The 25,304-nt window shown below is 38.1% G+C and overlaps 2 protein-coding genes across 2 annotated transcripts in view; both read left to right on the top strand.

Annotated features, from left to right (window-relative positions):
• The first annotated feature begins 5,118 nt into the window (after positions 1–5,118).
• On the top strand, positions 5,119–7,618 carry LOC107523545 (protein WFDC9). Its single transcript, XM_016194994.1, has 3 exons — positions 5,119–5,203; positions 6,315–6,456; positions 7,579–7,618. The coding sequence occupies exons 1-3, from the start codon at positions 5,119–5,121 to the stop codon at positions 7,616–7,618; spliced, it is 267 nt and encodes an 88-aa protein (XP_016050480.1).
• Positions 7,619–12,545: 4,927 nt separating this feature from the next.
• WFDC8 (WAP four-disulfide core domain 8) overlaps positions 12,546–25,304 on the top strand; it is a 30,508-nt gene continuing 17,749 nt past the window's right edge. The window contains exons 1-5 of the mRNA XM_007538535.1: positions 12,546–12,557; positions 13,938–13,997; positions 15,151–15,220; positions 15,882–16,022; positions 17,706–17,873. Coding sequence (XP_007538597.1) covers positions 12,546–12,557; positions 13,938–13,997; positions 15,151–15,220; positions 15,882–16,022; positions 17,706–17,873 — 451 coding nt within the window. The remainder of the gene's footprint in view (positions 12,558–13,937; positions 13,998–15,150; positions 15,221–15,881; positions 16,023–17,705; positions 17,874–25,304) is intronic.

Here is a 25,304-nt window from a genome sequence, read left to right as displayed (position 1 = left end):
ATATCAAAACACTCTAAAACTCTACAAGAATAGCGTTAAAATATCTTCAGTCTTTGATATCAATAAATGTCAATGGCCTGAATTCACCTATTAAAAGACACAGAGTAGGAAGATGGATCAGAAAACACAACCAAACAATATGTTGTCTACAGGAAACTCACCTAACTCAACAAGACAAACACAGACTTAAAGTGAAAGGATGGAAAACTATCATACAAGCCAATGGCCCACAAAAAAGGGCAGGAACAGCTATTCTCATATCTGACATGATAGACTTGAAAATAGATAAGACTAAAAAAGATAGGAATGGACACTACTTAATGGTCAGAGGATCAGTCAATCAAGAGGACTTAACTTATTAATTATTAATATCTATGCACCCAATGAGAAGCCATCTAAATACATCAAACTTCTACTGAAAGAGCTACAGCAATATATTAACAGTAACACAATCATAGTAGGGGACTTCAACACCCCACTATCTCAACTTGACAGATCATCCAGGAAGAAAATCAGTAAAGACATAAGGGAGCTAAATGAAGAGATAGATAAACTAGCACTATTGGACATTTTCAGAGTCATTCATCCCAAGAAACTGGAATACACATTTTACTCAAATCCACATGGATCATTCTCAAGGATATGTTAGGCCAAAAAGACAGCATCAGCCAATTCAAGAGCACTGAAATCTTCCCAAGCATCTTCTCAGACCACAGTGGAATTAAACTAACACTTAACAATCAACAAAAGATTAGTAACAGTCCCAAAATGTGGAAGCTCAACAGTACACTTCTTAACATCTTCTGGGTCAAAGAGGAAATCAAGGAAGAAATCAAAATGTTTCGAGAGTTCAATGAAAATGAAGACACAAGCTATCATAGCTATACAAGCACACATTAGGAAACAAGAAAAGGCACAAATAAACAGCCTGATTGCACATCTTAAAGACCTAGAAGAAGAACAACAAAGGAACCCTAAAGCAACGAGAAGGACAGAAATCACTAAAGTTAGGGCAGAAATAAATAACATTGAGAATAGGAAAACCATACAAAAGATCAATGAAAGTAAATGATGGGTCTTCGAAAGAGTAAACAAAATTGACAAACCTTTAGCCAGACTCACAAAACAAAAAAGGGAGAAGACACAAATAAATCAGATAGCAAATGAAAGAGGAGATATCACAACAGACACTGCAGAAATTCAACATATCATGCGAGGCTTCTATGAACAACTATATGCCACCAAGCTAGAGAACCTGGAAGAAATGAATGATTTCCTAGATATCTACCAACTTCCAAAACTAAGTAAAGAGGAAGTGGATAACATGAACAGGCCCATCACAGCTAATGAAATTGAAACAGTTATCAAAAATCTTCCCAAAAATAAAAGTCCTGGACCAGATGGTTTTACAAATGAATTCTACAAAACTTTCAAAGAAGAACTAATACCTCTACTTTTAAAAGTCTTCCAGAAGATTGAAGACACTGGAATACTCCCTGCCAGCTTCTATGAAGCCAACATCACCCTGATACCAAAAGCAGACAGGGACACAACCAAAAAAGAAAATTACAGACCAATATCTCTGATGAACATAGATGTGAAAATATTGAACAAAATTCTAGCCAACCTGATACAGCAGTATATCAAAAAGATTGTTCATCATGACCAAGTGGGGTTTATCCCAGGCATGCAAGGTTGGTTTAATATACATAAATCAATCAATGTGATCCACCATATCAACAAAAGCAAGACCAAAAACCACATGGTCATATCAATAGATGCAGAGAAAGCCTTTGACAAAATACAACATCCCTTTATGATCAAAACACTACACAAAATGGGAATAGGTGGAAAATTCCTGAAGATAGTGGAGTCTATATATAGCAAACCTACAGCCAACATCATACTCAATGGTGAAAAACTGAAAGCATTTCCCCTCAGATCAGGTACTAGACAGGGCTGCCCACTATCACCATTACTATTCAACATAGTGTTGGAAGGTCTTGCCATAGCAATCAGGCAGGAGCAAGGAATTAAAGGCATACAGATTGGAAGAGAAGAAGTCAAAGTCTCCTTATTTGCAGATGACATGATGATAGTATACATGGAAAAACCTAAGGAATCCAGCAAGAAGCTTTTGGAAATCATCAGGCAATACAGTAATGTGTCAGGCTATAAAATTAACATTCAAAAGTCAGTGGCATTCCTCTATGCAAACACTAAGTTAGAAGAAGTTAGAAGAAATTGAAATCCAGAAATCAGTTCCTTTTTCTATAGCAACAAAAACAATAAAATATCTAGGAGTCAACCTAACCAAAGAAGTGAAAGACTTGTATACTGAAAATTATGAGTCACTACTCAAAGAAATTAAAAAAGACACAAAGAAGTGGAAAGATATTCCATGTTCATGGGTTGGAAGAATTAACATCATCAAAATGAATATATTACCCAGAGCCATCTACAAATTTAATGCTATCCCCATCAAGATCCCAAGCACATTTTTTAGGAGAATAGAAAAATGCTACAAATGTTTATTTGGAACCAGAAAAGACCTAGAATTGCCAAAACAATCTTGAGAAGAAAGAACAGAACCGGAGGCATCACACTCCCAGATCTCAAACTGTATTATAGGGCCATTGTCATCAAAACTGCTTGGTACTGGAACATGAACAGACACACTGACCAGTGGAATAGAATTGAGAGCCCAGAAATGAGGCCCCACACGTATGGACATCTAATCTTTGACAAAGGGGCCCAGACGATTACATGGGGAAAGCAGAGTCTCTTCAACAAATGGTGTTGGAAACAATGGGTTGAAACATGCAGAAGAATGAAACTGAATCACTGTATTTCACCAAATACAAAAGTAAATTCCAAGTGGATCAAGGACTTGAATGTTAGACCAGAAACTATCAGATACTTAGAGGAAAATATTGGCAGAAATTTTTTCCGCATAAATTTTAAAGACATTTTCAATGAAACGAATCCAATTACAAGGAAGACTAAGGCAAGTATAAACCTATGGGACTACATCAAATTAAAAAGCTTCTTCACAGCAAAACAAACCACTACCCAAACCAAGAGACCCCTCACAGAATGGGAGAAGATCTTTACATGCCATACATCAGATAAGAGTTTAATAACCAACATATATAAAGAGCTTGCCAGACTCAACAACAAGACAACAAATAACCCCATCCAAAAATGGGGGGAGGACTTGGACAGAATATTCACCACAGAAGAGATCCAAAAGGCCGAGAAACACATGAAAAAATGCTCCAAGTCTCTGATTGTCAGAGAAATGCAAATCAAGACAACAATGAGATATCACTTCACTCCTGTGAGAATGTCACACATCGGAAAAGGTAACAGCAGCAAATGCTGGAGAGGGTGTGGGGTCAAAGGAACCCTCCTGCACTGCTGGTGGGAATGCCAATGGGTCCAACCTCTGTGGAGAACAGTCTGGAGAACTCTCAGAATGCTAGAAATGGACCTACCCTATGACCCTGCAATTCCCCTCCTGGGGATATATCCTAAGGAACCCAACACATCCATCCAAAAAGATCTGTGTACACATATGTTCTTGGCAGCACAATTTGTAATAGCCAAAACCTGGAAGCAACCCAGGTGTCCAACAACAGATGAGTGGCTGAGCAAGTTGTGGTATATATACACAATGGAATACTACTCAGCTGTAAAAAATGGTGACTTCACCATTTTCAGCCGATCTTGGATGGACCTTGAAAAAATCATGTTGAGTGAAATAAGTCAGAAACAGAAGGATGAATATGGGATGACCTCACTCTCAGGCCGAAGTTGAAAAACAAGATTAGAAAAGAAAACACAAGTCGAACCTGAAATGGAATTGGAGTATTACACCAAAGTAAAAGACTCTGGGGTGGGTGGGTGGGTGGGGAGAATACAGGTCCATGAAAAATGATGAATGAAATAGTGGGGGGTTGTATTGTTAAATGGGAATCTGGGGAATGTTATGCATATACAAACTATTGTATTTACTATTGAATGTAAAGCATTAATTCCCCAATAAAAAAAAAAAAGGAGATGGGCTTTGAATAGAAAAGATTAAGGGAGTAGATCTAATCATTCAAGAGTGGGAGCCCCCAAACTTCTAATATAGTACATTTAAAGGGTTTCCCCCCTTTTTACTCCCAGATTTCCTTTTGCCCTTGTCTCAAAATCAGTAAAATTTCCTTTACTATTAACAATCCTATTCTTGAACACTACTTCAATTTTAGACAGTCTATCTAATTGAAAAATTTGAGTCCCCCCCAAAGTAGTTCTTAGATATCATTTTTTCTCTAGTTCTGCTAACTAAGCTATCTCATAACTCATAAATCTACCTCTCGGGTGTTCACTAAATCTTTCACTATATGATACGGTTGCTTATGTTCTTCAACAAAAAAAAATCAATTTATTCTTAATATATAGAATCATGGCAAACAGACAAAGACAAAGGACACAATATATTCTATTATTCCAATTTCATAAAAATTATTGCCTATAACATACAAGTCTACACAGATACTAGTACTTTGTGGTTGATGGAATTACTAATACTTAATCCATTTTATCTTTTTTATTTTTACAGTCTATAGAGTTTAAAGATCAGCATCTTTGTAATCTGAAAAAAACAATGCATTTTACTTTTATTTTTTATTTATTTTTATTGGGGGAATCAATAAAACAAAGTATAGTTCTTGGTACATGTGTAAAAATTCTCAGTTTTCTGCAAAGCACTTTCACCCCCACCCTAGGTCCTCTTCCACCATCATGCACCAGGACCTGAAAACCCCCTGCTTTTCCTGCCTCCCTACACCAAACCCAGTCCAGGTTCTACTTAAAAATGCATTTTAAAGAGAAATAACTTTGTAAAGGAAAGGACTGTAATGAAAAATAGGGATGAAGCTCAAGTTAGTTTGACATGCTATTAGGTACCAAAGGGTAAAAAGGAAAAATGGGAGAAGCAATAACACAGTATTCACAAATGTGTTCTCTCTCTTCCTACTCTGTTCTCCTTTGTTCTGCTTTTATCTCTAGCATACTGTGAAAACACTAGCCTTCTGATAGAAGTTAACCCAAGCATACATGGAGACTACCATGGAACCTCGGGCTCTGCTACTTATGTTCATCTATGAGTCTGTGATGCCTCTGCCTGTGCAAGGAGACTTCAGGAGTAAATCTTGTAGGTGGCATGGAAAGGCCAGGGATGTCTGGAAAACACTGATAAAGGGTCTGCATTTCCAGGGGGTAGGGTCGATCTATAAAATAGCAGAGGGTAGAGGAGATAGCATAGTGGTTATATAAAAAGATGTTCATACTTGAGGATCCAGAGCCTCAGGTTCAGTCCCCCAAACCACTATAAGCCAGACCTAATCAGTGCTCTGACTAAAAAAACCCACCATATGTAGTATATATAAGTATATATATATATATATGATAAAATAGCAGAATCCTCATTAAACTAGAGGCATTGTAAAAAAGAACAGATTGGATGGCCCCAATATGGTATCCTTTCAAGTCCTTATTTCCAGTTTTGAAAGCAATGATGGATATGTGGAAGGGGCACATAGCTAGTGTCTATATTTCATATACTAACAGGAAATAATATTTTCCAGTTTCCATTAATGCAGAAATTCCTTCTCCGCCTTTATTTTCAGACTATCTCCACCTAATCTATATTTTTGGTGAATACCAAAAGAGTGTATTTAACACATTCACTTAACTTGAGGGTGAGAATCTTTTAAGACATGGCAAACAGACAAAGACAAATATGGAGTTCTTAGTGTGCCAAAATTTGGAGTAATATAATAAGAAAATAGGGTTACTGAGGGATTGGACAGGGGAGGATGTGATCCAGTGAAAGACAGGAACTTTGAAGAGTGTTCAGGTGTTAATAGAAGAAAGGTGAGTAGAAAGGAGGAAAATTGGGTTTCATACATTCCTGAGCTCAGTTTCCTATTTTGCAAAGTGGATATGAAAATCAGAATTTGAGGATGTTAAAGTCATTAAAATCTAATGTTATATAAAAACAGACTTGGTGAGGTTTGTCCTACATCTCCAATGGCCTGCAATGCCTTGGGAGCATGCCATGCAAAGATGGCCTCCTGTGCAAAAATTCTGGCTAGAATTTGAAGAAAGTTCTTACACGTGAATGGAAGAGAACTACTTTGAGAGAAAAAGAAGTACTTTGCAGTTTTCAGTTCAGACCAGCTCAAGAATGTTAAGCTTGAGAAGGTTTTCTTCCCTGTGTTGTAGCATGGATGGAACTGCTAACCTTTGCATCTCAATTTCAGCTGGAAACAGAGAAATTAGTCAGTGCTGGGTACAGCCTCCGGAAGACTACTGTGCTAAAAGGTGCACTAGATTGGAGAAGTGTTCATATCCAAATCATACATGCTGTTGGACTTATTGTGGAAACATCTGCTTGGACAATGAGTAAGTTGGTTGGGTTGGGAAGACTGGGACTGAGCATGGGCTTGCTTCCTCAGTCTCAGAAATTCTGGCCTGGAATTTGTGGAAAACTGAAATCCTTGCAAAGAGACTCTTATACCTGAGGCTCTGAAGTCCCAGGTTCAATCCCCTGGACCACCACAAACCAGAGCTGATTAGCACTCTGGTAAAAACAGAACAGAACAAAACAAAACAAAAGAAAACAAAAGCATAAAACCTGAAATCCTGTTGGAGCTGGAAGTGATTATGCCTAGAGAAATAAGCAAAGGGGTGAAAGACAACTACCAAATGGTTTCACTCATATGTGAAATCCAGAGAAATGAAACACATGAACTTGCAAAAATTAAAAACAAAAAATCAGAAGTAAATAAATTATCTAAGACTTTGTGAGAACAATGATGGTTATTGTTGCGGGGGGTGGAGACACAGAATTTTGGTGATTAGAACTATATCCTGTTGTTTTATAACCTTGTATCACAAATGAAAGAAATGACTTGGGAAAAAAAGAAGAGAAGAGAAAGGAAGGAAACTGCACCCCTGCAATTCAGTGAAGTCCTGGCCAAAGAAGTTGGCAGTATAAAGCAGTACTTCCCTTTCTTCATACCCAGTCAAATTACTCACTACAAATTATATCAACATGGGGAGCTCAACCATTTTCACTCTCTTAAATTCCCTCTAAGTGTTACCCACCCGATTGTTCTAAGCTCCACAGTCAATGGTCCCAGTTATTGCTGCCTTAATCTTGTTTCCCTATTAGTCCCTTGCTTCAGGCCCAAGGAGATTTGGTTCACTCAGCAAAACTCTTGGGGAAAAGATGCTAGAAGTGAGTAACTCCCTGGGTCAGGTCTGTATGATTTGACTGTGCTAGGTCCTAGGCTTGATCCACCAGACTATATACAAACAATAAAGACAAAAACAAATAAATGGTAGAGTGATGCTTTGGTCTATCTGGTCTGTATTATTAATAAAAAAGAACTGGATTCAATTTTTACATTTCTAAATATTTTAAATGAGGAACATTCTTAGTCCTAGAGTGCTACTAAGTGTGGGGATGGAAGTCTCCCCCTAGGATTCCTGACATGTAACTGCTTAACTTTTCTCTTCCAGTGAGCCCTTTAAATCCATGATGACCACCAGTTCTAGTTAGCTTACCACTAGTGTGGGGTGAAGAATGACTTCTGGTCAACGAAGATTGCTGCTTGACTCCCCACTGGAAGGAAGCTCTACTTGCTACATTCTTTGTCCTCTTCTTGACCCTAGAGATGACTCAATTTTGCCAATAAACTGATAACACCCAGCTGAGGGCTCTACTTTTTTTTTTTTTGGTTTATCATCCCTCTGACTTCATTTCTTTATTTTTTTTATTATCTTTATTTATTGCATAGAGAAAGCCAGAAATATAAACAGAAGAGGGTGATAGAGAGGGAGAAAGATACCTGGAAACCTGCTTCACCACTCGTTAAACTTTCCCCCTGTAGGTGGAGGGGTCAGGGACTGGAACCCGGATCCTCTTGCACTTACTTTAACATGGGCGCTCAACCAGTGCGCCACCACCTGGCTCGACTTCATTTCTTATTACGATCTGAAATAGTCCCTGAAGCTATTCCCAAGCTATTCCTAACTTTTCATAAGCACAGTTACCTAACTCTGCCTTTACAACGAGTTCTGTGTATTAGTTAGGAAGGTTCAAGTTAAAAATATAGAGATTTTGGTATATTTTACCAAAGCAAAGGACTCTAGGGAAGGAGGGCAGGGGAGGGGTAGGGAGTGGGGTTAGGTCCTGGTATGTGATGTTGGGGAAGTACCTAAGCTGGGGATGAGAGTTTGTTTTCTTTTTTTTAAAGTTATTTATTTATTTTTTGATGTCGCTGTTGTTGGATAGGATAGAGAGAAATGGAGAGAGGAGGGGAAGACAGAGAGGGCGAGAGAAAGACAGACACCTGCAGATCTGCTTCACCACCTATGAAGTGACTCCCCTGTAGGTGGGAGCCAGGGGCTTGAACCGGGATCCTTAAGCTGGTCCTTGCTCTTCGCGCCATGTGCACATAACCCGCTGCACTACCACCCAACTCCCAAGGGGTGAGAGTTTTTTACAGAAACCATCCTGGGGAGATGGGAAATTGTCCCCATGTGCAAAGAATGGTATTGTAAACCACTAACCTCACAATAAATTGAGGAGAGAGAGAGAAATATGCAGAGAGAGATATGCAGAGAGAGAGAGATTTGTGGGGCCATGGGGCCATATGGTGGTTCCCTTGGTAGAACACACATACTACAATGCACACATACTACAATGTCGCAGGACCTGGCCTCCCCATGTGGGGGGGGGGGGTGAGCAGTGAAGCAGATCTGCAGGTGTCTATCTTTCTCTCCCCCTCAGTCTTCCCCTCCTCTCTCAGTTTCTCTATGTCTTATTCAACAGCAACAACAGCAATGTCAACAATAACAGCACTAACAATAAGGCTACAAAATGGGAAAAAGGGGCACAGGAGCAGTGGGTTTGTAGGGCAGGCACCAAGTCCTAGAGATAACCCTGGAGGCAAAAAAAAATCTCTGGGAAAAAGCACTAAGTAAGTGAGAATAGTCATGCTCATGGATTTGAAGGTCAAAATAATTTTGAAAGTTATTAGTATTTGAGAGATAAATATGTCTTCTTTGGTTCATTTTTGTCTAGTGTTTTATAAATTGGCATATTCTAGGATCATAGAGATTAATACCAGATTCATGTCCAGCCTAATCTGTAATTTTGTCTTCCATTGTTAGGGACAAGGTGTAGGTTAACAACCTTTCTTTTCCTTCAAGTGCTCTTTCCTTCTAATTATATATTTAATCCTGTCAAGGAGGAAAAATCACTTTATGTAGTAGTATTCTACTTTTCTCCAATTAAGGGTTATCAAAGCATCCTTTGGTTTCTGTTGTTATACCTATAAAACCTACATAGTTCGAGTATTGATCTCTAAATTACTATAGAATACAAACAGGCGAGGAGTCTAATGTTCACTCTGGGGTTACTTGGCAGATGGGACACTCTCATTCAACTCTGCATGCACTAAGGAACATAGAGAATCTTTTGCATTTGTTTGTTCTTCAGTTTGAGCCCACTCTGAAAGCTGAAGAAATGGGAACTGACTGATATTTAAGGCTATTAACTTGGAATTTCCCAGAAAGTTTCATTTTGGATTTACTTGGAAGGCTTGGTTTCAAATAAACTAACCAGAAGCACAGCTGACTGGTAGACATTTCTTTTTTTAATTTTTAAAAATATTTGCTTATTTTAGTATGCGTTGTATTTCCTTCTTCATTTTCATTTTTTTCTTTATGGGGGGGATTAATGGTTTATAGTTAGCTATAAATGGAGATGCTGGTGCACAATGTGTAAAATTTCTCAATGTATCAGGACCTGAAAGCCCTCCCTCCCCAGCCCCAAGAGTCCTTTTGGTACAATACACCAAACAGTGCAAATTCTGCTTTATTTCCTCTTCTGTTGGCAGACAATCCTTACATACTTCTTTTAGTAACTGATAGAATGAACATATAAAAAAAATAACAGCAAATGTGCAGTTTTAAACAACCTAAACTAGGGACCTGGGAGGTAATGTAATGATTATGCAAATAACTTTCTTGCCTGAGGCTGAGATCTCAAATTCAATCTCCAGGAGTACCATAAACCAGAGTTTAGCAGTGATGGTTTCTTTTGTGTGCCAAAGCTTTTTGATATAATTCCATTGGTTTATTTTTGTTTTTTGTTTTTCTTACCAATGAATTCAATTTCCAAAAACATTTTCTGAAGCTAACATCATGGAATGTTCTACCAAAACTGTCTCTATGTATTATGTAATTTTCAGTCCAACACTCAAGACTTCAGTCCATTTTGAGTTGTTTTTGTTTTGTTTTGTGAATCATATTGATTCTGCTTCATTCCTCTACATGTAGCTACACAATTTTCCCAATACCACTTATTGAAGAAAAAAAAAACCTATCCTTTCTCCATTTTATTGTCTGGAATTCTTTGTCATAAATTAACTGCCTATAGATGTGAGGATTATTTCTGGGCTCTCAATTCTTCTGCTTTAGTGTGTGTCTATGCTTTTATTCCAGCACTACATAGTTTTGATTACTATGACCCTGTAGTTTGACATAAAATATGATGCCTTCATTCTTTTTAGTTTTTATTTTATTGGATAGAGACAGAAATTGAGAGGGAAAGGGGAGACAGAGAAAGAGGAAGAGAAACACCAGAAGCATTTCTTCAATGTTCACATGAATCTTCCCCATTTGCAGGTGGGGACCTGAGACAAGTCCTGGCTCCCTGTGGATGGTAACATTGTACTCAACCAGGTGTACCAACACTAGGACACCACTTCTATTCCCCCCACCCCTGAGGAATGCTTTGATGATCATGGGTCTTTTATAGCTCCAGCTAAGTTTTAGGAGTTGCCGTCCTATTTCTTAAATAAATTAATTAGAGTTTTATGTGAATAACATCAAATCTATATGTTGTTTTGGGCATATAGTCATTTTAATTATGCTGATTCAGAGTTTGGGCAGTAATGAATTTAATTGAGAGTGCATTAAACCTGTGCAAGGATCCAGGTTCAAGCCCCCAGTCCCTACCTGCAGGGGAAAGCTTCATGAGTGCTGAAGCAGTGCTACAGCTGTCTCTTTTCTTCTCTGTATTACCCATTCCTCTCAACTTCTCTTTGTCTCAATCAACCAACAAACCAGTCAACAAAACTTTAATAATGTTGATTTATCCAATCCAAAAGTGTAGAAAGCTTCCTATTTCCTTAAGTACACCTTTTAAATTAATGACATACAAAAGGGGAATATTAATTTAAACAGAAATTTATTTAATTTCTCTTACAAAGCTAGAAATGTTAGTTTAATTAGAGAGAAATCAAATATTGAAGGCGTTTCCACAACAACACTGTGTAGATGTAAAATGTTCAATACCACACTATTTTTAAATTACATTTTTTAAAAAATTTGTTAATTAGTCGGGCGGTAGCGCAGTGGGTTAAGCGCAGGTGGCACAAAGCACAAGGTTGGCATAAGGATCCCGGTTCGAGCCCCCGGCTCCCCACCTGCAGGGGAGTCGCTTCACAGGCGGTGAAGCAGGTCTGCAGGTGTCTATCTTTCTCTGCCTCTCTCTGTCTTCCCCTCCTCTCTCCATTTCTCTCTGTCCTATCTAACAACGACAATATCAATAACAATAATAACTACAACAACAATGAAAAATAACAAGGACAACAAAAGAGAAAATAAAAATAAATAAATATATATATATATAAAATTTGTTAATTGTGTGGTACAAGATTGTCAGATTCCAGTGTATAGTTTCATACCATACCAAAAGTTCTGTATTCCTACTGCTCCTACCTTCCAAAGATAACCACCACAGTTCTCACAAGTCTTAGAAACAGTTTGCTTAGGAAGTGGGGTGGTAGCGCAGCGGGTTACGCGCACGTGGCACAAAGTGCAAGGACCAGCATAAGGATCCTAGTTTGAGCCCCCAGCTCCCTACCTGCCAGGGAGTAATTTCACAGGGAGTCAGTTCACTTGTATCTCTCTTTCTCATAAATAAATAACTACTTTAAATATATATTAAAAGAGAAAGAGAGAGAGAGTGTAGAGGGAGTGTGTGTATAGCACCCTCTTACCCCCCCCCCCCTTCTGGAAGGGAGAGGAGGAGGACTTAGCTTTCACACTTACCTTAGAGTAGACACATTGGACTCCAGGGATTCGATCACAGGTCTCTAGCTTCACGTCCAGTGACTTAACCTCTAGACCATAGCCATCAGCCATGCTAGGGGAAAGGTTTCTAGTAATCTTAGCTTCTATCCATAATCATGAAAACCTGAGGACCCACTTCCTGCTTCCACTCACACCTTTCAGATGTTTTCCATTCTCCATCTCACTCTTGCCCTCTTTTTTCCCTTTCCATGCCATATCTCGACAAAGATCAAACCATCCCTACGTACCCTACTTTTCCAAACCATTCCTACGTACCCCACCATTTCTCCTCTTTCCTTATTAATATTTTCGCTAGTTTTGTTTTTTTAAGGGATGCTAAGATGGTGACCTCTGTAAGCAGAGAAAAGTCTCACCAGAACCCAGTCAGGCAGGCATCCACATCTCAGGCTTTCTAGGCTTCAGAGATGTGTGTAGGTGATATATGTGTGAAAAGAGAGGAAAAGTAGAAGGAGTAATATTAAAAATACTGCTAATTTTTCTGAACACAGTCAATAATTAACAATTTTGTGTGGCACTGAGCCTCTGTAGATGCTTGATTCCACTGCTTTTTTTTAATCTTTATTTTTAAATTTCTGATAGAGAAGTCAACAGACAGAGATGGAAAAGAGAGAGGAGACATCACAGCAAGGTTCACCATCTGTAGATCTCCCCCACAGCCATCCATGATAATCTCATGTGATGCTGAGGCTCAAACACAGATACTAGTTCAGGTAAGGCATTTCCAGGCAGTCAATTTATATTTGATGTTTATAAATATAAATACATTATAATTTACAAATACATCTGAAAGGTGAGAGTGGAAGCAGGAAGTGGATCCTTGCAGGTTTCCATGATTATGGATAGAAACTAAGATTACTGGAAACCTTCCCCCGGCATGGCTGTGGTCCAGGGGTTAAGTCACTGGATGTGAAGCGAAAGGCCTGTGATTGAATCCCTGGAGTCGATATCTCTACTCAAGGGAAGCCCGAATGTGAGGGGGAAGAGGGACCATTCAATTTATATTTAATGTTTATAAATATCTAGAATACTCTTAAGAACTGGATATTTATAAACATATCCTTGTCCCACTAAGGAAATAGAGAGACAGGCTGGGAGTATGGATCCACCTGCCCACACCCATGTTTAGCAGGGAAGCAATTACAGAAGCCAGACCTTCCACCTTCTGCACCTCATAATGACCCTGGGGTCTATACTCCCAGAGGATTAAAGAATAGGAAAGCTATCAGGGGAGGGGATGGGATATGGAGTTCTGATGATGGGAATTGTACCCCTCTTATCCTCCGGTCTTGTCAGTGTTTCCATTTTATAAATAAATATATAAATATGTTAAAAATTGCCTTTCCTCAGTATCAGAATGTAGGAGTAGTATAAGAGGTTGTGTATCTGGAGGTGGTATCTCTTTAGGCTGTCTAAGCTTAAGGCAAAGTGTACTAAAGAGACCTTTATCTACTACCTAGTGACTGAACTTTCTGAGTGAGTAGCCATGCAGCAAATCATACCAAACCGTTTGAATGAGGAAGGAATGAGCAAGTAGTAGCTTTCAGTTGTGGAAAAAGAAACTGAAGGTGGGTTTGCTCCCAGTGGAGGAGTTCTCAGCACTAGAGGGATGTAATGGGGTCATAGTAGGGTCTTACTGGTAGTTCCCAGAAACTGCACACTGGAAATCCACAGTTTCCCTAGTTTCTAGTTATCAGTAGACCTTTTGATTGCAGAATGATCCTCAGTTTACTTCAAAGAGCAACCTTGGCTATCTGGAGAAGCTGGGCAAAGAGGTATGTTCACTGATGGAATTCTGAGGGAAACTCTAGAACAATCAGAATTAGGAATCAAAAAGTTATTTGGATTTGAGACATTCTCCTAGGAAAATCCAGGAAAAACTCCCCACCATCAACCTAAGTGACTCAGAGTCCCGATATTTATGTCTCTAGTTAGTCTCTTAAAATAGCCATCTTTCCCAGCACTATCTGTTGAAAGATTCTCCTTTCTCCATTTACTATTTGGGGACCCCTTGTAAAAGTTTAGATGTCCATAGGTTTGGGGATTGACTGTTGCAATTTTTAAAACACTTCTTTTTGAATTTGGCTTCAGGAGTCCTGGATATGGTTCTATTCCTTCCTCTGAATTTTTACCGACACGATTCATGGTTTAACATAAAGACATTAAAGAGAACTCTTATTTTCTTTTATCTCTTTCTCTCCTTTTTCTCCTTTATTCTATCTACTGCATTTGAAGTGCATTTATTCCAAGGGTAGTATCATTATCATTTTTCCCAACATAAAGTATGGCATGTATATGGTTTAGGAGGGAGCATATATAAAACAGAGGCCTGAGTGAATATGGAGAATATCATCTGCTTTTGTGGTTAGAAATATTATAAACTTGTACAAGTAGTGTTGGGACACAGCAGAAGGAATAAGAGGGAGTCCTTGTAAACCCAACACCATTTTTTTTTTTTTTTTTTGGTTTTTCCTGGGACACTAAGTTCCAGTGGAATATGCCAGCCCCTCCTAAAAGTCTCACACCATCAATTTCTTGTCATCAGTGGAACAAAGAAAACATATTTACTAGTGTCAAGGGTTTCTCTAGGAGTGACTGTGGGCCTCCAACTGTGATCATTCATGTGTGGCCTGTCTCCCAAAAGCAAGGACACAACAGTAGTGTGGGGCCACTGGGAGGGTCCAGAGACTAAAGGCCTGCTTTACTTGTCTCATGGCTGTAGACAGACATATGTTTCATATGTTTCTATTTTTCAACTTGATAAGGGAGTTGGTGATCTATCTTTAAGGTTCTTCAGCATATGTTTTGTGTCTAATATTTATTTATCCCTCTTCTCATCCACATAGGTATCTTCTTCCTCTCCAGGGCACCAACTTCTTTTGGAAGAAATTAGTTTTCTTGATGCTTCTCTCCCTCTTTTTGGAGCAGACATCTGCATCGCTAGATACTCATCATGAATGTGGGTTCAGAAAATCTGAAATTTCTATTTTCTTAGAGGGTAGTACATTATAGGCATTGTTGCACTTAATTATCAAAAACAGCTTATAAATTTGAGATTGTAATGCTCATTTACAAAGGGAAAACATGACTTGGACAAAGGAAGATATTTTTCCCCAATATTATTATTATTTTTTTAAATATCTCCCAAGATTATTTAACTGGCTGTGTTGGACTCAGATGCCCAAATCAGACCAGTTTTACTGTGTTCCTTACAATCCACTACTTCTTACCCTTTTAGAAGCCACTGAAGGGATTCAAATTGGACTTGAACTCACGAAGAATCAAGTGCCAAGATAAAATCTTCTGATATTTAGTTCCTGATATGTTAATATCCCCCAACTAACTTAATTTCCTTGCCTGCTAGAGAGAAATAGTAACCAAGAATTAAAAATCCTGGATTTAAGACAAGGGTTTCCTATCAAGTTAGATATCCAAAATGATTCCCTTTCAGTTCTACCTGGGCACAAAATCATGATTCAGCTGGTTCTAAATTGTCTAAGCATAATGAGAGAATAATGCAATTTCTAAATATAAGAGAAATGAGGATTAAAGCTTGATGGTAGAAGATTGGGTTAAATTGAATTATGATATTCATCTTTTCCATGAAAAAAGAACCGAAGGTCTTACAGGATACAAATTTGGACATTTCTTTCTTATAGTAAATAAACCAGGAATATGCCCCAAGGAGAGGTTCACTTGTGTTTCTGTCACTTCAGAATGTGATAGTGATTCTGATTGTGAAGGATATCTGAAGTGCTGCTCTTTCAACTGTGAGAGGAAGTGTATGGATTCATACCAAGGTAATGGAAAACAAGTTGAGGTCAATAGTGCCTTTTGAGGTGTCCTTGTTTTTGCTGTGTCCTTAACTGATTGAAGGATTTCCTTGGATGGCCAAAGAGGACAGGATTCATGCTTTTCTCTTTTTTCTAATTACATTCACAAACTTTGAGCATAATGAACTTAAAATTTAAGAATATTGAATACCTTCAGGATAATGATGTTAATATTTTTTGAGTCAACATTCATTCAGTCACTAATAACTAGTCTAATAACACATAGTCATGCTCACTATGTGTCAAGAGACTACAGCTAGCAAGTGAAAACATGAGTTGACTCCACCTGCAGAGGAGTCGCTTCACAAGTGGTGAAGCTGGTCTGCAGGTGTCTCTCTGTCTCTCTCCCTCTCTATCTTCCCCATCTCTCTCAATTTCTCTCTGTCTTATCAAAGAAAATGGAATAAATGTCCTCCAGGAGCAATGGATTTGTATTGCTGGTACCAAGCTTCAATGATAACCCTGGAGGTAAAACAAAACACCCCCCAAAACAAACAAATAAGCAAATACAAAACAAAGTGAGTTGAATTAGCTATCAGAGTTGTTTATGGACTTCTTGACCTTCAAGGAAGTTAAAGGTATTTTGGTAACTCCAAGCATCTAATATGTATAGAAAGCATGTAAATGTCTAGGGAACTATAAGTAATATATATATATATATATATATATATTCATTTATGCAAGTGTTTATTATAAATGCTCTTTGACAAAAGAGCACCTGGAACACAATCATAGTTGAACAAGTTGATAATTCAGTGAGAGAGAATGTTAACCTTAGATAACCTGAGGCATCTCACAGCTGTTACAAATAATCTAGTATAGTAACTAGACTTTGGTTGGGTGATTTGGACAAGGGTTCAAGGAACTGAAAGTTTGATTTGTACTGAGTGCTGTTAGGAAAAGGGACAATTCTATGGTGGAACATCTCAGTGAATAATATCTAGAGAGGGCTATTAGAAAGAGTACACAACTGTACTTAGTAGAGAAATACAGTTTCTTGTAGGTATTTGACATTTTGTGGGCTTAATAGTGATCTTTTTTTTTTTTTTTTTGGGTGGGGGGGTACTTTACCATGGTCTCAGAGTGTTCTATTTTGAAGTGCATGTCCTGTAAGATTTTTTATGTCAACAGGGAAGCAATGTAGCTTAGCTATAAGCTAAATTAAAACATGAGGGGCTGTCCCCACCCCTGGTATTTCACACCTTCTATTGATACACCTTGGCATTTCTGTTTCTTTAGGCATTTTGTTTTTAACCCAGAGCACTGCTCAGCTTTGGTTTATGGTGGTGCTGGTACCTCCAGAGCCTCAGGCATGGAAGTCTTTGCATAACTACTATGCTATCTCTCCAACCCTCTTTAGGCACTTTGGATATGATTACTGAACAAGTCATGCACTGTCAAAATCAGAGAAATAGAGAAGAAAGATCATGTTCAAAAGTGTTCTTATATGCCCTTGAAGGTAGAAATGATATTAAGTTCTGCTAGGCGGCATAGATTATTTCATAGTAGGGCAGAACTAGAGTTTATTGACTGTGTTTTATTATTTTTTTTTCATGGTAATACCATGAACTATATATAGACTGATGTGTTAACTGCTCCCTTTTTTTCTACTGTTTATCTTACTACTATATCTGTACTTTTTACCCTCAGAACCCTGCTTCCTAAAACTAGATCCAGGAAACTGTAGACTTACTGAATTGCGCTGGCATTTTGATTTTAATCGTAAAGTATGCAAACCCTTTATTTATAAAGGCTGCAGTAAGAATTCCAACAACTTCATCAACTGGGAAGACTGTCAGAAAGCTTGTTCATCAGTTGGTAAGACTCATTTCCTTGGCAATCTGTGGGTCTATTCTAACTAGAAATAATATAATAGTACATGTTCTGAGGTTTCTGTTCAGGTTGGTTTGTCATTCACTTGGTGACTGGTCTTGAGTTATTTATCTGCCTTTTGTAATTTTCAGGATTTTTGGTCTGTAAGATGAGGATTATAGTAATGCTTACTTAATGGAGTTATACTGAAAAATTAGATTGCACACAGAGTTTTTACCTTTGTTCAGTGGGACCTAAGAATCTTTTTGAGGCAGGTAAACAGAGAAAACTGTCATCACATTGAATTGTTGTCACTTGGGAACTCAGGCTAGAATGAAACATATAAGATTAGCTCTGGAATTAAAAAAAAATTTTACTTATAAAAGGAAACATTGACTAAACCATAGGATAAGAGGGGTACAACTCCACACAATTCCCACTACCAGATCTCTGTATCCCCTCCCCCGATAGCTTTCTTATTCTTTATCCCTCTGGATATTGTAGATTTATAGAGTGTTCTGATATATGGCATTTTTTGGTGATCTGATTATAGGTAAGCTTTCAGAACTTCTTTCGTGTCAGGCTTGGTGATAGTTGATTCCTTCAACTGTTGCTTGTCTGAGAAGGTTTTTAATGCCTCCATCTAGTCTGAATGATAGTCTGGCAGGATACAGTAGTCTTGGTTGAAAGCCTTTCTCATTGAGCACTTGATAGATATCTTGCCATTCTCTTCAGGCCTGTAGTATTTATGTGGAGAAATCTGCTGCAAATATTAAGGGTTTTCCTCTATAAGTGAGTCTTTATTTTTCTCTTTCAGCCTTCAGGATCCTTTATTTATCCTTATACCATTTCATTCTAAGTATGATGTGTCTTGGTGTCTTTAGGTCTGGGTTAATTCTGTTTGGGACCCTGTGGGCTTCTTTTATGTTGTCTAGACTAACTAGGGAAGTTCTCATCTATTATGTCCTGTAGAGTGATTTCTTCCCTTTCCTCTCTTTCTTCCTATGATAATCCAATAATGCATATATTGTTTCTATTGAAGTCATCCCATAGGTCCCTGTTGTTTTTTTCAATATCTTTTAATATCTTTTTGAGATCTCTTACTTCTTTATTAGTTTTCTCTACTTTGTCCTCAATCTTGCTAATTCTGTTTTCTGCTTCATTATTCTATTCTCTCTTCCCTCTGCTGTTTTTTGTAGCTCATCTATTTTCTTCCCCTGTTCTGATAGTGTATTAGCTTGTTCAGCTAGTTGTGCTCTTAGCTCATCTATTTCAGCTTTCATATCTCTAATTACCTAGAGCTAGTGCTTTCTTTCAGAGACTTATTTGTTGTTTCTGCATTTTTTATTACAATTCTTCAAACTCTTTCCTCACTCCTGTGACAAATTCCTTAGCTAGTGTTTGGATGTTGATCTCATTCTTTTGTGTTTCTACCTTTGGGGGGATTTTAGCAGGATTTTTGTCCTGGTTCATTTCTCCAATGTTTCTCCTTGGCTTAACCATTATTATAGTGTGTTATGAGGTCCTTCTCTCAGTACTTCTCAGTCCACTGATCACTCTTGCCTGGATTAACTTGTGTCTAAGTAAGGTACTTAAAGAGTTTACAGTTGTGGAAATTAACAGTTGTTTCAATGTTATCTCAATCCCTGAGTTGAAGCACAGTGACTATTAAAGCCTCTTTTGTTCTTTTTTTCTCTGTAGGCTATGGTAGCCTGAGAGATTTTTACCTATAAGTAGATTTTTTAGCTTAATCACTCACTCCTGACCAAGAGATAAAGCAGGGTAGGGGAGAGATATCACAGTAGTTATGCAAAGAGACTCTCATGCCTCAAGGATCTAAAGCTCTGGGTTCAATTCAGATTCTCTGACAAGCCAGGCAGCACTGCTGGGCCCTGTGAGTTTCTAAGCAAGTCTTGTTTATAGTCTGTAGGTTCTGAGGCAATTATTCACCATGTTCTCATCAGGAGAACAATGTGGAAAGGCTCCCGCTATACAGCCCCACCACTAGACCACCGAGGTGTAGATCTTCTCATGAGTTTCCTGGTCAGTTCTCTGCCTTCTGATATCAGCACAGGCCTTCCCCCCTGCTGCTCTGGCCTCTGAGGGCAGTAGCAAATGGAGACTCACAGTTGCATTTGGTGAGTCTTTGGGGAGTCCTCTCCTCCCTTTAACAGTCTTTTTGTTGGTAAAAACAGACTGGAGGTGGCTCCTCAACTCACAAACTGCCAGAGTGTTACCACTAGGGAGTAGATATGGGCTTAAGTCCCAGGAATCTCTCCTTAAGCTTCTCTCTGTCCGGAAGCCACATGTATTTTCACTCACCAGTGACTTGGTGGGTTCCCAAAGTAGTCCCAGTCTTGTCTTGTTGCAGTCTCAGGTGGTCTTTGATATTACTTGTTCTTTAGAGAAGTTTCTCAACTTGGTAGAGCTGGAGGTCTGGGCAGAGTTGTGGTTTCTGAATGCTGTCCATTAAATGTATTTTCCTCCTGACATATTAACCTTAATAGTGACTTATGCGGTTATAAGTTAATAGCATTATAATTTCACAGCTTTCCTGCCACTGAAGGTCTGTGCCTACTTCCCACCCCCCTATATAACCACTACAGTTTTCTACATTCTAAATATCTAAATATGGATTATCTTTTTGTTTATTTCAAATATGTGTGTTCAGTTATCTAAATTCCACATATGAGTGAAACCATCCTGTAATTGTCCTTTACTATCTTGCTTGCTTCACTAAGCATTATTTTATTGAGTTCCATCCATTTTATCCCAGAGGTTACAATGTCATCTTATTTTATTGCTCAGTAATAATTGAATATATGTCATATATATATATATATATATATATATATATGTATTAATGAGAGCACTGTTCAACTCTGGCTAATGGTGGTGCAGGGGATTGAACCTGGGACTTCGGAGCCTCAGGCATAAGAGTCTCTTTGCATAACCATTATTCTGTCTACCCCTGCCTTATAACATAACTTTATATACAGTCATCTGTTGAAGGGTATTTTGATTGCTTCCAAAATTTGGCTGTTGTAAATAATGCAGCTATGAACATAGGGATGCATATAGCCCTTTGATTTAATGTTATTATCTCTTTTGGATAAATACCTAGGAGTGGAATTGCTGGATCTTAAGGTATTTTTATCTGTATTTGTTTAAAAATTCTCGATACTGTTTATCACAGTGGTTGTACCAATTTGCATCCCCACCAGCAGTGTAATAAAGTTCCTTTCTCTCCATTATTTCCAACACTAATCCTCTCCTGTTTTTTTGATGAAGGCCATTTTCACATGCATGAGGTGGTATCTCAATATGTTTTTAATTTGCATTTCTCTGGTGATGAATGAATTAGAACATTTATGCATGTCTATGGGCTATGTATATCTCTTCTTTAGAGAACTGTCGATTCATGTCTTCTGCCCTATTTTTTGATTGGGTTGTTCTTTTTTCTTTTTGTTGAGCTGCATGTGCTTTATAGATGTTTGATATCAACTGCTTGTCTGAAGTATAATATGTGAATATGTTCTATCAGTTGCTTTGTTTCCTGTTTATCCTTATGGGTTTTTTTTTGATGTATAGGAGCTTTTAAATTTGATATAGTCTCATTTATTCAGTCTTGTTTTTGATCCCTTGCCCATGGAATGAAGTCTCCAAATACATCTTTAGTGTTAATATCATGAAATATTTCACTAATATGTTCTTCTATGTATTTTATACTTTCAGGTCTATTATCTAGACCTTTGATTCCTTTTAAGCTAATTTTGGTATATGGTGACAACGGGTGGTCTAGTTTCATTTTTCTACAAGTGGCTGTCCAAGTCTGCCAACATGACTTGTTAAAGAGACCTTCTTTCCTCCGTTGGGCAGATTTGGCCCCTTTGTCATTTATGAGGTACCTATACATATGGGGGTTAAGTTATGGACTCTATCCTACTCTATTGGTCCATATGACCATTTTTGTTCTAATACCACACTGCTTTAATTACTACTGTTTTGTAGTATTACCTAAAGTTGGGTATTGTGATGCCTCAATTTGTCTTCTTTTTACTCAGGAGTGCTTCTTTAAAGTTCTGCAGAAAGTATTGAATAATATATTCCATTTCCTTGAAATATGTTGTTGGGATTTCAATAGGAATTGCATTGAATTGGTTCAATTCAATTCAATTCAATTGAAGGTTGCTTTTGATAGGATTGCCACTTTAATGATATTTGTTCTTTCAATCCCCAACAGGGGATGTTCTTCCATTTCTTTGTGTTATCCTCTATTTAAAAAAAAAATTTATTTATAAAAAGGAAACACTGACTAAACCATAGGATAAGAGGGGTACAACTCCACACAATTCCCACCACCAGAACTCTGTAGCCCATCCCCTCCCCTGATAGCTTTCCTATTCTTTAACCCTCTGGGAGTATGAACCCAAGGTCATTGTGGGATGCAGAAGATTGAAGGTCTGGCTTCTGTAATTGCTTCCTCACTGAACATGGACGTTGACAGGTCGTTCCATACTCCCAGCCTATCTCTCTTTTTCCCTAGTGGTGAAGGGCTCTGGGGAAGCAGATCTCCAGGACACATTGGTGGGGTTGTCTGTCCAGGGAATTCTGGTTGGCATCATGCTAGCATCTGGAACCTGGTGGTTGAAAAGAGTTAACATAAAAAGCCAAACAAATTGTTGGATGTAAAGGCTGGACTAGTGCAGATGAAGAGTTGGCGGGGGTCCTCCATTTTGTAGATGGCTAGTAGGCATGTTTTAGCTATATTCCAAAGGGCCTGTGGCTATACTAGTTTTATTTTTTTCTTTTTTCCCCTGAGCCTGAAATCTGATATGCTGGTGGATCCAAGTTATTGTCTGGAGAGATGATGTCATGGCTGGAAAAAGGGCTAGTAAGCTGGATCAGAGAAGAGAGTAGCTCCCTAATATGGGAAAGGGTATAAATATAGTTGACTGTAAACCCCATCGATTTGATCTGATCTGGAGCCCATATTCAGCTTAGGAGCCTATGTGACCTCTGCATCCCTATAGATCTGAGCTCACATTCTGTGGTCATAAGTAGGAACGTTCCAGGCTGTCCCAATATGGATCCATCTTCCTTAGGTGTAGCATAGAGTATGTTGTCCAGCCTCCCTTTGGAGGATGGAACATTCTCTACCATTGATCCAAGTTGGGGGCAATGTCCTATAGGGGCCCCCAAAGGGGTCTATTTTGTTGTTCCTGATAAAGATGACCAGTAACAATAGAGAGAAGGATCTATTTGAGGTCTAGGCCCATTATGTCTGTTTGGGAATCTCAGGACTCCCTGATTAGGGCCTCAGCTGATGGGGTGGCCTGATAGTGACTGAAGAGTCATCGTTAAAGTATGCCAGTCTCTTGCCCTTATTCAGCTTTTGCAGTCCTTGCTTTGATAAGGTTAGCTTTGGAGTGAGTGAGAGAACTGTAATAGGAAGTAGGTGAGGAGGGTATCTAAGTTTAAGTAGACATTATTTCATTATGAACTTTATACTGACTCACTAAAGACTATGTGTACTTTTTCTTTCAGGTATTTTGTCCTAATTTATGGATACATGTGAACATATGCTCTATCTCACGGGACTTGGTCTATATCTAGGTTTTGGGACTTTACTAGGTAGTGAACCACCTGGAATGGAATGGAATTAGAGAATCCTATGAAAGGAAAGGTCTCACCCGAAGATCCAGGACTGGGGGAAATATAGGCTCTATAGAGGAAGTGGGAGGTTCCTGTTGTCTTAGGGTTCAAGAAGGCAATAGATAGTCATTGTTATCATCAAATTATTTAGAAATTGGTTTAACTTTGAAAATCCCATTGTTAGGATATGCTATATCATACATGACCTCACCATCGTTTATGTCCTTTGACATTATTTATATATAGCTGTATCTTATAAGTAACGACACCAGTTGCTCTGTTCTCCCTGGTTTAAGAATTTAGGAAATTCAACATTTCAAAGTACAAGTCATTATAGAAATGTATTAACAATTTGAGTCCACTGTTAAAATTCAGTCTGATTATCAATTTGAAGTGCTTAGATTGAAGGAACCTATACTCAGCCTATGGTCTGTACATTAAAAAGTTTGAGACATTCAATCAACTTTCCCCTCTCATATTAACTGAATAGTGATTTATGAGACTACAAGTTAATAGGAATGTACATCCACACCATTCTCACCACCAAAGAACTGTGTCTTGTTCCTCCCATCTCCAGCTTTACTATTCTTTATCCCTCTGGGTGTATAGCTCTGATATATCTTTCTAGCCTGATTGCTATGGCAAAGATTTCTAGGACTATTTGAATAAAATGGTGAAAGTGTACATCCTCTTCTAGTCCCTGATTTTAGGGGGAAAATATTCAATTTTTCCCCATTGGCTATAATGTTAGCCAGGGGTTTATCATATATAGCCTTTATTATGTTGCAGAATTTTCCTTCTACTGCAAGTTCCTTGAGGGCCTTTATCATACACGGGTGTTGCACCTTCTTGAATGCTTTTTTCTGCATCAATTGATAAGATCATGTGATTTTTTTTTTCTTAATATGGTGAATTACATTGATTGATGTGGATGCTGAACCATCCCTGTTTTCCAAGGATGAATCCCACTTAATATTCATAGATTATCTTCTTAATATGTTGTTGGATTCTATTAGCTAAGATTTTCTTGAGGATCTTTGAATCAGTGTTCAACAGGGTTCAATAGGCCTATAGTTTTGTTTTTTTGGTGGAGTTCTTTCCTGCTTTGGGGATCAGAGTGTTGTTCACCTCATAGAATGTGTTTGTGAGTATTCCCTCTTCTGTTTTCTGGAAGAGTTTGAGGAGAATGGGTATTAGCTAATCTCTGAATGTTTTATAAAATTTATTAGTATAGCCATCTGGACCTGGGCTTTTCTTCTTGGGTAGGTTTTTGCTTGCTGTTTTAATTTCTTTACTAGTGATTGGCTTATTAAGTTTATCTATTTCCTCTTACATCCAGGTTGGCAGTTGGTATCACTCTAAGAATGTGTCTGTTTCTTTTTAGTTGCTAAATTTATTTTCATTACAGATGCACATATTATTCATGCATGATCCTTCCTATATCTATCTCATTTGTTGTAATATCTCCTCTCATTTCTGAGTGATTTTACCATAGCATTCTCTCTTTTTCTCTTGGTGAGTGTAGCTAGTGGTTTATCTGTTTTATTTATCCTTTCTAAGATCCAGATCTTGATTTCATTAATCTTCCTAATGATATTTTTGTTTTCTATTTCATTGATTTCTACTCTTATTTTAACTATTTCCTGTTTCCTGATGACTCCTGGGTCTCTTTATATGTCCACTTCTAGCTGATTCAGGTGGGTTGTAAGATGATTTACTAGTGATTTCTCTTCTTTACTAGTATGGGCCTGTATTGCTATGAACTTCCCTCTTAAGACTGCT

The sequence above is a fragment of the Erinaceus europaeus genome, chromosome 1 (genome assembly GCF_950295315.1).
Source record: "Erinaceus europaeus chromosome 1, mEriEur2.1, whole genome shotgun sequence".
Classification (NCBI taxonomy): Eukaryota; Metazoa; Chordata; class Mammalia; order Eulipotyphla; family Erinaceidae; genus Erinaceus; species Erinaceus europaeus.
The sequence above is the reverse complement of the archived record's forward strand: the minus strand, read 5'-3'. Positions and strand labels throughout refer to the sequence as shown.